Source organism: Nannospalax galili, unplaced genomic scaffold (genome assembly GCF_000622305.1).
Source record: "Nannospalax galili isolate Female #2095 unplaced genomic scaffold, S.galili_v1.0 scaffold663, whole genome shotgun sequence".
Taxonomy (NCBI): domain Eukaryota; kingdom Metazoa; phylum Chordata; class Mammalia; order Rodentia; family Spalacidae; genus Nannospalax; species Nannospalax galili.
Window position 1 is genome coordinate 6,221,033 of NW_008351881.1, and position 13,060 is coordinate 6,234,092.

The following is a 13,060-nucleotide window of genomic DNA, read 5'->3' on the forward strand; positions in this document are numbered from 1 at the left end:
TATTAAACTCCACTCACCCAGGGCTCAGGGACCATTTCAGAAGTGGGAGGAGAAAGATTCTAAGAGCCGGGGGGAGGTGCATGACCATATGGAAACAGAATCCTACAGGCTCCTGGAACCTCTTTCATATGAATCTACAGCAATGTTGTCAGCATGCACAAGACCCATGCATACTCAAGCAGACTAAAACCTAGCATAGAAAAGACCTATTGGCAGCTGATTACTGTTGGGTGAAGAAGAGCTGATCTTTCAGGGAGTGACTATAGATAGGCTGACCAGACACCAGTGGATGAACTTGCACCCAGGGTCCTCTAGATACGCAAATTTGACTCAATAGGCCTTAACATAAATGACAGAATGCATGAAATCCTGTCTGTGTGTGTGTGGGGGGGGTTATGGGCAGGTGCAGAGATCGGGGATAGGATATAAAGATGATTAACATGTTTTATATAAAATCTGCAAATATTCAATTAAAATACTTTAAAGAAAAAAAACGTTCAGCTTCAGTTCTGATCTAAGACAAAATGACTAGCTAAGGGTCCTCTTCATTATTCAATCACCACCAAAAGACCTGGTACCTCTTATGAATGACAGCTCTGTTAGTCCTGCCCACAAAAGGACATGCTTGTGAGCCACTGCTGAGCTGGAACATACTGTATTCTCCCTCAGTTTGATTTAAAGTGGCAAGAACTATACTATGCCTTCTTATTTGACAGTTAATCATCTTGAGATTCAAAAAATAGTCATGAAAATTAAATAAAAATTGAGGGGGCTGGAGAGATGGCTCAGCAGTTAAGAACACTGACTGTTCTTGCAGAAGACCTGGGTTTGAATCCCAGCACCCACATGGCAGCTAACAACTGTCCGTAACTCCAGGTCCAGAGGATCCGACAGTCTCTTCTGTCCTCCACGGGCATTGCAGGACACAGGTGCGCTTGCCTGCATGCAGGTAATACACGCATACACATAAAATAAAAATAATAATTAAAATATTTCTTTAAAAAACTGAGAATAATGCTTAGCAGTGAAGTGTTACCTGTTAATATTATACAATACCTGTTCACTTTTATCTCTTCTAGTTCAGAGGTATAGAAGTAACCAATATGGAAAATTCTATCCCATGTGGCATTTTATTTTTGTTTTTAAAATCCTTGAAATTCAGTAATTTGTGCCAACTTTGTTACACTTTTTAGAATAGCAAATCAGGCCGGCTTAGCTGGATATACAAACTCTTAATAAGCAAAATATCTCCATGGCATAACTGATGGGGAAAAAGTATGTATAGATGCTCTACTAAAGAAGATAAATACAGGGTTTATCAGCTTTTTAGCTAAGGTCAAGTGTAGTATCTGCTCTTATCAGTCTAATATCTGATGTGTCCTCTGTTTAAAATGGACTTTCAGAATGGGAGGTGAAATAGGACCTTGCTCTGTCTACTCATGAACAGACGTTATACTGTACCACCTGCAGGAATGATACACACACACACACACACACACACACACACACACACACACAAATACATAAGAATGATAAAGAAGGTAAGGGAGTCCAGCATGGTGCACACCTGAAATGCCAACATTTGGGAGGAGGTAGGGAGATCAGGAGTTAAAGGTTACCTTAGGCTTCATAGAGTTTGTAGCCAGCCTGGGCTACAGGAGACCTTGTCTCAAACATCTCAAACAATTTAAAAAAAAAAAGAAGGCAAGAGGAGGAAAGAGTCCATACAGTTCTCTCACAGGTCATGATGCGTTTTATCTTGTAAACTGCTCCTTCTAAATTGAAAGGTTTAAGAATAAGGAAATGTTTCTTGTGTCTGTATGACTTATATCACTACCAGGAATATTAAACTATGATGAAACATGACTTCTAACACTTGCAAACCCTTTACTTCAGTTCCATAGCTACTATTAACCATCTCTGATCTGTTTTTAATAAATGGATTAGCAGCCAGGCGTGGTGGCACACGCCTTTAGCCCCAGCACTCGGGAGGCAGAGGCAGGTGGATCTCTGTGAGTTCAAGGCCAGCCTGGTCTACACAGTAAGTTCCAGGACAGCTGGGGCTACAGGGAGACCCTGTCTCAAAAAGACCAAAATAAATAAATGAATAAATAAATAAATAAATAAATAAATAAATAAATAAATAAATGGATTAGCAATTTACATCCTCTGAAAAGCTCAGAGCAATTGATATTTCTCCAGGATTCTAATGATTATCTTTATTATCACCATGAATTTCTTGCTCAAAAAGAGTTAGGAAATTAGGGGGCTGGAGAGATGGCTCAGTGGTTAAGAGCACTGGCTGCTCTTGCAGAGGACCTGAGTTCGATTCCCAGGAGCCATATGGTAGTTAAGAACCATCCTGTCCATAACTCCAGTTCCAGGGGATCCAATGCTGTTGACAAATGTGCATCTACACACACATGCAAACAATACACTCATATACATAAAATAAAAATAATAAATAAAATGTTTTAAAAGTTGGGAAATTAGGATGAATAAGCCAACCTACCACTACTTCATAGTTAACTCCCATTGTCCTCTGCCACTTAGTCAACAGGGCAGCCTCTTGTTGCCGTATGTCTTCTGCATCCTCTAACTCAGTTAACAGCAATGGATACCCTGAAATAGCCAAAGCACTGAAGTTAGTGACAGCACACAGAACTCTCCATAGACAGACGTCCTACACAAGAAGACTGAACGGAAAGTATGACTGTCCCGAGAGACTCTTCACCCAATACATAGGATACAAATATTTTATTAGATTTCAATAAATTTTATTAAGTAATTTAATTTAGAGCAGTGATTGCATACACAGTACTATTCCTTTTCAAAGGATACCTTTTAAACGTTAGATTCTCTATTAAGATACCTATGTATCATCTAACTGTCCTTATTAAAGAATAAGAACACGGGGTGGCTCTCGGGCACACTGACTGATCTTCTGGTGACACTACCGTCACAAAAACTTTGTCAGGAGAAAAAAGTGCTATGCTATCATTTCACAAACACAAACAAAGGAAATTAATAAATAACATATAGAACTCCGTGATAATGAGGAAATATAGTAAGAGTATGCGATTGTGTATGAAGATAAAGCCTGTCATCAGAATCCCACTAGTTAGCCAAAGGGAACTCAAAAGGGAAACCAACCCAAGGGACAAGCAATGCTGAATGGAAAATGCTAAAACATGAAACTGATCTCTCTCTCTCTCTCTCTCTCTCTCTCTCTCTCTCGTTCCACTAAGCCACAGCCCTACAAATATTTCTAACATCATCACAGTACTTCTAAAGATTTTCTTAAAAAAAAAATTTCTATTTGGCCATAGTTTCTAAATTAATTTTAATGACCCATTCAGCATTCAAATTCCAATTTTAAAGATTATTCACAAAGTCAATTTCTCACTAGTTGCCTCCTCTCTCCCAGGAATACAGATTCATTATGCCCTACCTAATGATTTTGTTTTTGTCTTGAGAAACAAGACATAACTGAATTATTTTCAAAAACTGTAGGAGAGCAGGTAGTTTCAGCAATCAAGTGCAAGGTCCTGACTTCAATCGCTAGCTCTGGAAAATGAAACAAAGACTGGAAACTATGCCCACAAGTAACTGTCTTCTCATCAAAATTAAATCTAGTTATGTGAAGGATAACTAAGCAGCAAGCAGGGCTTACAAAGAACCTTTTAACCTGATTGGGGGGCAAAGGTCATTTTAGAGTCCCTTCATTCACCTTGGATCATTCCTTTGTGTTTTCCCAGTTCTACAGCAACGCAATGTGGAATCATGAATCAAAAATCTGGAGAACCTATGAGCTACTGAGGGAAACAGTCTGAGATTCATAGTCATCTAACCAACTTATGGTTGCACAAGGGGCCAGACCATACGTACCTCGCAGCTTCCCCAAGACTGCTTTCAGGCATTAAAAAATAAAAGCAGAAACGCATGAATCCTGTCCCCTGACATCAGAGAAATGAAGAGACTCATCTGCAGTGCACAGTGAGTCACCTTTCTGTGGCGGGCCACTGACATCCCACTGTCTCAGTATGACGGCCAGAGCAGGTGCATCAGAATCATTTACAAGTTTTTATTTCATTTTGTTTATAAAAAGATTCTGGGTCTCCTGACTGCAAGTCTGGAGCCCCCCCCTCCCCAGCTATCCTCCCACACACATATGCAAATTTCTCATTAGCTGCCTTCTCCAGAGCAAAATAGATGAGCCTACAAGATAGGCCCTCGTATCCATCTTCACTTACCATTTCAAGCTTCCTGTCCTAAATATTTTTATCCTTCCCTACCCTTGCTATTCACTGTAGCTTAACTAATTTCTTTACCAATCAGTGTAAAAATGGCAGAATGTAATTAATATGTATGAACACTACACATTTTCCCTCCAGGATATCATACACACAAATATGCCTTTAAATAATAAAAGTAAATTAAAACTTTCAACAGAAAAAGGAACGCAATAATGAAGCCATAGATAACATTAAAGAGGCATCTGTATGATTACTTGCCAGAGAACAAAATTCATACTACAGGATGGGACCAGTCTTCAACACGTTTAGTGGGTGTCAGTCAACAAAGGTCCCCAGCAACCGGACAGGTCAGGGAAGTAGGAGGCCCGTGAGATTGGAGGAGGCAACAAAGTCCAGACACAAATGATGTTAAAACAGTTTAAGGGACCCTAGTAAATTTGGTGCAAAAAAGAATTCTTAGAGAGGCTTAATAACTTCTCTTTAGAGTTCCTTTCCAAAATTAAAGCTTCTAACTTGTGCCTGGTCTGGCAGCACATGCCTTTAATCCCAGCAGAGGTAGCCAGATCTCTGTGAGATGGTGGTCAGCCTGGTCTACATAGTGAGTTCCAGGCCACAGGGGCTACAGGGAGGCCCTGTCTCAAAAACACAAACAAACAACAACAAAACCAAAACAAAACTTAGAACTCTAGGAATTTGAAAAGTCATTATCAGCCTCCCAAAACTAAATAATTTCAGGCAGAAGTAGGGTATGCATGTAATCCAACACTTGGAACCTGAGGCTGGCAGGTCCTTAATTCAAGGACAGTCTGGGCTACATAACAAGACTCTGCCTCAGAAAATCATAACAAAAATTAGATACTTTAATTCCTGAAATATTTTAAAGGGCCTCCTTATTTACTTTTAAATAGTTTATAATATTATTATTCTTTCACAGTTAGGTAGAGACCTATCAGCTATAAATAAGTGGAGGGACTCAATGAAAACTGCATACCTAAGTACCTCAAGAGTAGTTCTGGGGTGTGTGTGTGTGTGTGTGTGTGTGTGTGTCTGTCTGTCTGTGTGCCTATATGTGTGTCTGTGTGTTTGTGTATATGTGTGTCTATCCATGTGCCTGTGTACCTATGTGTGTGTGTGTGCATGTATATGTGTCTGTGTGTCTATCTGTGTGCATGTCTGTGTGCCTGTGTGCTTATATGCATGTGTATGTGCATGTATATGTGTCTGTGTGTGTCTGTGTGCCTATATGTGTATATGTGTGTGTCTGCAAATGTGAAAGAACACACTGATTCAGCAACGATAAGTGAATTATTTTAATCTACCACATCAATTAGTCATACCTGAATAGGGACTTACGAACATCAGTTTTCTTATGGGTTTTAGTAACATATCTATTAATAGTATATCAGTATATTAAAGACAGTGTATCAAAAAGGCTTAATTTCACTTGCAAAAATATTTGGCTAAAAACATATAGAACATCATATCCTAGCTCTAAGTGTTTACCTTCTTCTTCAATTGGTAATATGCTGGTATTTCTCCTCAAAGATAAAGAATCTTCATCTTTTTCATTATTTTCTTAAAGATAAAAATATTTTAATAGTTATATCTGTAATATAATCAAAGCACTTGAATTTTTCTAACCCAGTTCATTTATTTGAACTCCTGACTAGAGTCTATTTTGAGGAGACAAACCCCACAGTAACCACATGTATTCAGAAATCTTTCTGTGAGTAGACAAGGATATTCCTGAGACTTGCCTCCTTGTCGCCTGGTGGTGACAATGATTCTAAGCATGTGCACTACACCCAGCTTTTATGTGAGTGCTGGGGATTGAACCCAAGTCCTCATGCGTGTGCAGTCAGTGCTTTAGCAAGGGAGTCATCTCCCTGGCTCTGTGAATGACACTTCTAGAATTCAGATAGATTCTTCAAATAAAGACTGGGAATGAGCTGTCAGTGTGTCATATAAAAATTTGAGCAGGGGCTGGGGAGATGGCTCAGTGGGTAAAGCATGAAGACCTGAGTTCGAATCCCCAGAATCCATGGGAAACACGGCCCAGCAGCACAGGTGTATACTCCCAGGGTCCTATGGTGAGATGGGAGGTGGTTGAGAGGAGACTCACCAGAAGACTGACAGCTTGGGCATATGCAGTGAGAGCCTGCATCAAACAAGGAAGAAGGGAAGGACTGACATCAGAGTTGTACTCTGACCTCCACAGGTGCCATGGCACACATGCCCCACGTGCACACACACAGATATTTTAAAATATCAAGGAGAACCGCATCCCCCTAAAGAGACAACTTGTGATGACACCCAGAAGCAAGGCAGGGACAGAAAAGCAGAAGACGCTACGTCCAGCCGAGGAAAGGGCAACTGAATAAGGAAGAGCTAGAAGCCCACTCGAAAGCCACTGGGCACAATGCTGGATCCACTTAATCCTGACTTCATTGAATGTTCTCTTTTCACATGGTTTAGGTGATGGCCAGTCTTGGTTGTCCACTTGACATACCTGGAAAAAGGGACTGCCAACTATGGATTTCCTATATCAGACTGGCCTGTGGACACACTTGTGTGGGCATTTTCTTGGCTGTTAATTGATGTAGGGGGGCTCAGTTCACTGAGTGGCACCACCCCTCGGCAGGCGGGCCTTGGATACCCACCAGAGGCACTGAGAAAACTGGAGTAAGCCCCGCAGCACTCCTCTGTGGTCTCTGGTTCAGTTGCTACCTCTGGGTTTGTGCCGGGAGTCCCTGCTTTGGCTTCCCTTGATGGTGAACTACAAAGGGTAAGATGACATAAATCTTTCCCCCTCACTACATTATGGTCATGATGTTTTTTAAAAAATATTTTATTTATTATTTTCATTTTATGTGCATGCACGTATTGCCTGCATGTAGGTAAGTACACCCATATCATGCAATGCCTGTGAAGGACAGAAGAGGCTGTCAGAACCCCTGGAACTGGAGTTAGGACAGTTGTTAGCTGCCATGGGGGTGCTGGGATTCCAACCCAGGTCGTCTTCAAGAACAACCAGTGTTCTTAACCATGAGCCATCTCTCTAGTCTTTCCTGATGTTTATCACAACAGAAAGTAAACTAGAACAGGTCATAGTAGATGGTGCAGGGTAAAAATCATTTCCTATATAAAATATTTTAGAATTAGAATAAAAAAATTAAAACAATGCAAAGGTGTAACTGAAAACCAGGTCTCGCGGCATTACCTTTGCTGACAGAGGTAGTAAGAGGTGGCAAGTCCTCATCTTTTGTGGTATTGCCTCCTGCTGTGGCCTCTGCTTCCTGCTTTGTCCCTCTCCTCATCAGTGTCAGGCGCACGGTCTGTCCTGTATGTCTTAACACTTCTACTGCCTGTTGATTGGTGAAACCCTGAAGGTTGGTGCCATCTACCTGTGGTAACAAGACATGTTAAACCAAGTGCATGTTTGTATCGTTGACTCACAGAGTGCCTATTCATTGTTGATTATTGAGGAAAGAAGGACGAATGGGTATTTCTCTACCTGGGAGATGACCCGTGACACCCTAACACCCATTTAGGGATCAGGTTAACTTAGGTTTACTAAAAACCCTGCAAAGGGTTTGGGTTCTTTTAGTAGAGGTTCTAGGGTATAGTTTTAGAGTGCAGCCAGGTTCAGTGCCTTTCAGATATTCTATAATTCCTTGGGCGACTGTGATGCATAGTCAAATCTGGAAACTTGTACTAGGGGATAAAAGGTACAGACGGCAGAGAAGACATTCTTCAAGACACTTTTGTGCTCCCACAGCATCTCATACTGCCTTTAAGAAAGAAAGATGAAAAACTGCCTTTCTATTTCTTTCTCTAAAACATACATAAATTCTCCTTTCTTAGTCTGCTGCTTTGCTGTTCTATAACATAAATGATTTTCTTTTTCTCAATCATAAAGACAAAATATTCCTGTAATCTTTCCAAAGCACAGTTGTGACATCTTATATCATCCCAACCACTCTTTCCATAGGACCATCCTTAGTACAATGCTCCAAATCTTCACCCACAGTTTACAATGGCCTACTGGCTTGTCCACGCCCCATCGCTGCCAACCCTCATCCTGCAGAGTGCTGCCTGTTCCCCTCTGTCTGCCAGCCACAGGGCTCCTTTCCAGTCCTCTGGCCTGGGATGTCCCTTTGCCATGGGGCCATGGGAAGTCCACTCTAGCTCCATCCCATTCTCAATCAGCTCACCTAAACAGTATCTCAGCTCAGTAGCTTTTTCTGTGACTGAAGTGCGTCTAACTCCCTGGGTAATACTGGAGCCTGCAATTACTCATTCTCTTACATAGCACTTTTCAGAATTTCAAACTCACATTTTCTGTCATTATATATTTATGACTTTATGCTCCAGAAATGGGCAAAACATCCTTTTGTTTACATCAGTGTCCACCAAATCACAGTGATGTCCCCAAACAGAAGTATGGAGCCATTACATCATTTGCCAAAAGTGTATTTGGAAAGTGATTACAGCAAGATAAAAAATAGAGACTAAAGCAAGATAAATATAGACTATACCACTATATATTTAATTAATAAAATTGTAATGAAAACAGTTTAACAAAGAATATGAAATTTCATAGTGAAATTCAGTCACTGATACCGCTCTTTAAAAAAGAGCTATAAAAAGGCTTTGTCATGGACTTTTCTAAGCACAATACTAGTCACACTAGGCACTCAAATATTCACTAAACAATTATGAGATAAAGACCAGCATTCTCTTCTTGTAGCCTCACTACAGAAATTAGGTTGTATTAAAACTTCTAATTAAGCATTTTAAAAACTCATTTGCAGGGCTGGAGAGATGGCAAGGGATTTTAAGAGCACTGGCTGCTCTTGCAGAAGACGTGGGTTCAGATCCCAGCAACTGCAAGGCAGCTAACAAACATCTGTAACTCCAGTTCCAGGGGATCTGATGCCCTCTTCTGGCTTCCATGGGCACTGCATACACATGGTGCACTTACATAAATACAGGCAAACACTCATAGACATAAAATAAAAGTTAAGGAGCTGGAAAAGTAATTCAATGGTTAAGAGCACTGACTGCTCTTGCAGAGGACCCAGGTTCGATTCCCAGCACCCACATGGCAGCTAACAACCACCCATAACTCCAGTTACAGGGGATCCAACACCCTCTTCTGACTTCCACGGGCATTGCACCACAGAGGTGCACTTAGATACACACAGGCAATACACTCCTATACACAAAAAATAAAAATAGTAAATAAAATTAAAAGCTTTTTTAATTAAAAACTAATTTTTTTAAATTAGAAAAACAACTCATTTGCTTTATGTATATATGTGTACATGTATATATATACACAAATATACAGTGTCTATAATATATGTAATAACATATCTGATACTTAAATATATAGAAAGTAAGAAAGAAACAAGAAAAAATGGGTACAATTTAGTCAGTATGGCACCCTATATACTTTTAAATACTGCAAAAACAGTCAGAAGTGGAAGAGAGGACCAAACCATTCTCCCATGCTTCAAAAAGAAAAAAATATACAGAATAAAATGATCAATAAAATAAGATGTGAAATAGGCTGATGTGGGAAATCCAATATAATTATAAAAGGAAGTAACAGAAAAGAAAACAGGGCAGAAAATAATTTTCAAATGACGATGTCTTGTAAATTCGAGTGGAAACTTATCCACAGGTACATATTGGTGATAGAGGAAAAAACAGAAGAATCCAGGGAAAACAATCTAATACCAGGATATACACTGGTAAAGCCTTCTGTTTCCAAGATCAAAAGAAACAACTATCCACATATAGGCAGCAGAAAGAGCAGGCTAGCTACACAATTTAAAGGAAATGATGAGTCAAGAGTTACACTCTGTAATATGCGTAAAAGTGAAAATTGTCATCCAGGTGTTAAGACTATTGACATCCTATACCAAAGTAAGTTGTACAAGGAGCCACCATTTCAAGAGTACAAAGCTTCAGTTCATACACATTTAAGATTCTAGGAATCCCTAAAGACTGCTGTTGGGGAACCCTGCTGCTAGGATTGTAGTCCTCCATGTCCAGACAGCTCTAAGGGGCTCGCACTATATGGAAGGACTCCCCTTCTCAGCAGGGCCCTCCTGCTCTCTGTCTAACTTACCTGGAAAGTGACGCCAAGCACGGATGCCTGACCTTATTTGGAACATGACCTTTGGCATAGTTACCTGGAGTAAAAACTACCCCCAGGTTTTTTCTATATGATAATTAGGCATTGCCCGATAGTTGGATGATAGGAGCCTACTGCCACATGTAAATAAAACATACTATGAGCACCTATCAGCTGAAGCATTGGCTACTGCCTCCACACTATATTTTCCCTAACCCCCACTGAATAAACGGAGCTGTTTCACTGAGTCTGGAGCTGTTTGTATCACTGAACCTGCATCCCCGGAAGGGCTTTCTTCCATCAGTGCTCACTGGCCGTCCTGATCCTGTTCATTGCTTCTGCTCCCTTTGTCCTCGTGGACCAGTGGCCAATGACCCACGAGGAAAGGGAGAGACCCCACAGCTGGCGCCTGAATGTGAGGCTCCTGGAACGTGCAGAGTTTGTGAGCATCCCCTCTCCCCAAGAGGGTAGCAGCAGCTTTGCCTTGGCCGTCCCACCCTTGAGGATCGGCAGTCTTTCCTCTTTTTCCTCCTTTTATTTTCGGTCTGAGTCTTCTCGTGGGACCGTTAAAGACGAAGGAGAAATTGAGGCTTTCTGATCAGGGCTACCCCCTGATGTTAGCCAAAGGCTCTTAGCCCTCTTAACGGACCCCAACTGCCCACACGGGTGTAGACAACACCCCCTATCTATACATCCTTCTAATGCAGGCTTGCGCTGTGGACTCCATGGAATTCCCTGAGGTTTGATCCTGGGCAAGTTCCCTTAGGAATCAGTGTTTCACCTCCCCCCTTTCCTTTTCCATCTTGCACAACACCCCCAGAAACAAAATCCCCAAAGTTCTAAGGAATTTTTATACAAGCTTTGAAGTCAACTTCTAAAATAACAAACTTCCTTAATCTGTTTTGTTATCTCTCCCCCAGGGCCCTCAAGCTCAAACTAAACCAGTTAGATGAGAATTTAAATTAACTAGCCTCAGGAGAAACGGGCACTCCAGCTCCAAGTACTCCATAAACAAAAACAAAGGATTAAACCATGAGTGGCCACAGAGCACTTAAAGAATTTAAGGAGGCTTGCACCATACAATCGGAAAAAAGATTTTAAAAAGCCATTTTTTTTCTGTAAACTTTTTCCTGGGGAAGAGGCTCATCAGAGGACGACTCCACGTGGAGACTTTATCCTGTAGTCCTCTGTGCCCCTGCAGGCTTCCGCTTAGGGGACATGACTTCATGCCGCCCACACCTGGATGGTGGCTGGCTCACACTGAGGGCGCGCATGTGCAGCGCTGGTCATAGACTTTTCAACCCCCCTCCAGGGGCACATGCTGCGGGCCGTTGTGTCCATCTGCCAATGCAGGGCTCACGCCTTTTCTCCCCTCAAGCTACTACCAACATGTTTTTTCCAATAAAGACTGACAGCCCTCTTCAGAGAAATTCACCATGCAAGTTAACAGTCTTGCCTTAGTTTAAAAATAAGATATGGATAAACAATTTTAAAAACTTTAAAAAACTTTTAGGCTAAAGAAGAACAAATGCCTTTCTGTACTAATTATATTGGTAAATTGTCACGTGCTGTTTGAGCTCACTAAGAAGCTAACTCTGGAGATGGAATCGGCCCTCCCACTTCAGATGCAAGTCTAGGCTACAAACAGCCTAAAAGTAAATACACTATACTAAAAACAGCTAAGGTGTAAACTATTACAACAGAGGGTGTTCCTGTCTATAGTAAAATTAGTTAATGGGATTATTTGGTCACTAACACAGACTAATATAAAATGTATGCATGTATATGAATATATTTGTAAAGTACTGCTGGCTTTTAAGTTTCTTTCATATACATCTGATCAAAAAATTCATCAAGGTAATAGGTCTTGGTTTTAAAACTGGTTTGTGACATTGTGTCTAACCACAGTATTTATTAAATGCGACTGTTATAAGTGGATTTGTTTAATACTAATAAAACAATTATTAATTAATAATTTACTAGATATCAAACTTGTAAGTTCTCTTGTAAACTAAAATTGTTAAATTACAACATGGTTCATATTAAAAATATAAATTAACTTTTAAAAGCCAGTTGCTTCTGCTCCAGGGTGCAATTTATCTTTATGTTTAGATATGTTTTATATAAAATGAACATTTTCCAAGTCTGTATAAAACATCTCTAAACCTTTAAAGGAGCCAACCTTAACAGCAGGGTTCCCCAAAAATCTGCTTCAAGGCTTACAAGGACATCTCAAAGTTTATATAATATATTTAAGATAAATGTTTATCTCTATATATGTGAGACAAAAATTGCTTGGTAAATTTATAGATTTGTTTATAATTTGTTGTTAAAATTATTAAATTTTAAGAAATTTAAAGTCTAAACAGGGTTATAGCACAGTCTTCCTAAATTGATTATGCTGGAGGTTGTAAACATCAATTCAATAATGTCTAACTGTGTACCAACTGCTTTTTTCCACCTAAAACAAGGTTTTGGTAGACCACTCTCTAAACTACATAAGGTAAAAGATTTACCTGGAAACTTATAAAAACATGGGTAACATTAACTTATTGCATTATCTTATGTATATCATCTAGATTCTATAGGGGTCGCTCTGGGCCCCAGGCGTGGGTGCGCGGGTATCTCGAGATCCCTGCCACACTTGGCGAGTCATGGC

At 40.3% G+C, this 13,060-nt stretch overlaps 1 protein-coding gene and 1 pseudogene across 17 annotated transcripts in view; one reads left to right on the forward strand and one right to left on the reverse strand.

The window, feature by feature from the left end:
* Nucleotides 1-13,060, reverse strand: part of Mpdz (multiple PDZ domain crumbs cell polarity complex component) — a 218,880-nt gene that overhangs the window by 108,108 nt on the left and 97,712 nt on the right. For 12 of the 17 annotated variants that reach the window (XM_029553941.1, XM_029553938.1, XM_029553937.1 and 9 more), the window contains 4 exons: nt 7,477-7,660; nt 6,379-6,414; nt 5,760-5,831; nt 2,513-2,622 (listed from right to left, as the gene is read on the reverse strand). In XM_029553941.1, coding sequence (XP_029409801.1) covers nt 2,513-2,622; nt 5,760-5,831; nt 6,379-6,414; nt 7,477-7,660 — 402 coding nt within the window. The remainder of the gene's footprint in view (nt 1-2,512; nt 2,623-5,759; nt 5,832-6,378; nt 6,415-7,476; nt 7,661-13,060) is intronic. The other 5 variants (XM_029553935.1, XM_029553949.1, XM_029553948.1 and 2 more) reach the window with 2 other exon arrangements.
* On the forward strand, nt 1,311-1,486 carry LOC115066914 (annotated as a pseudogene).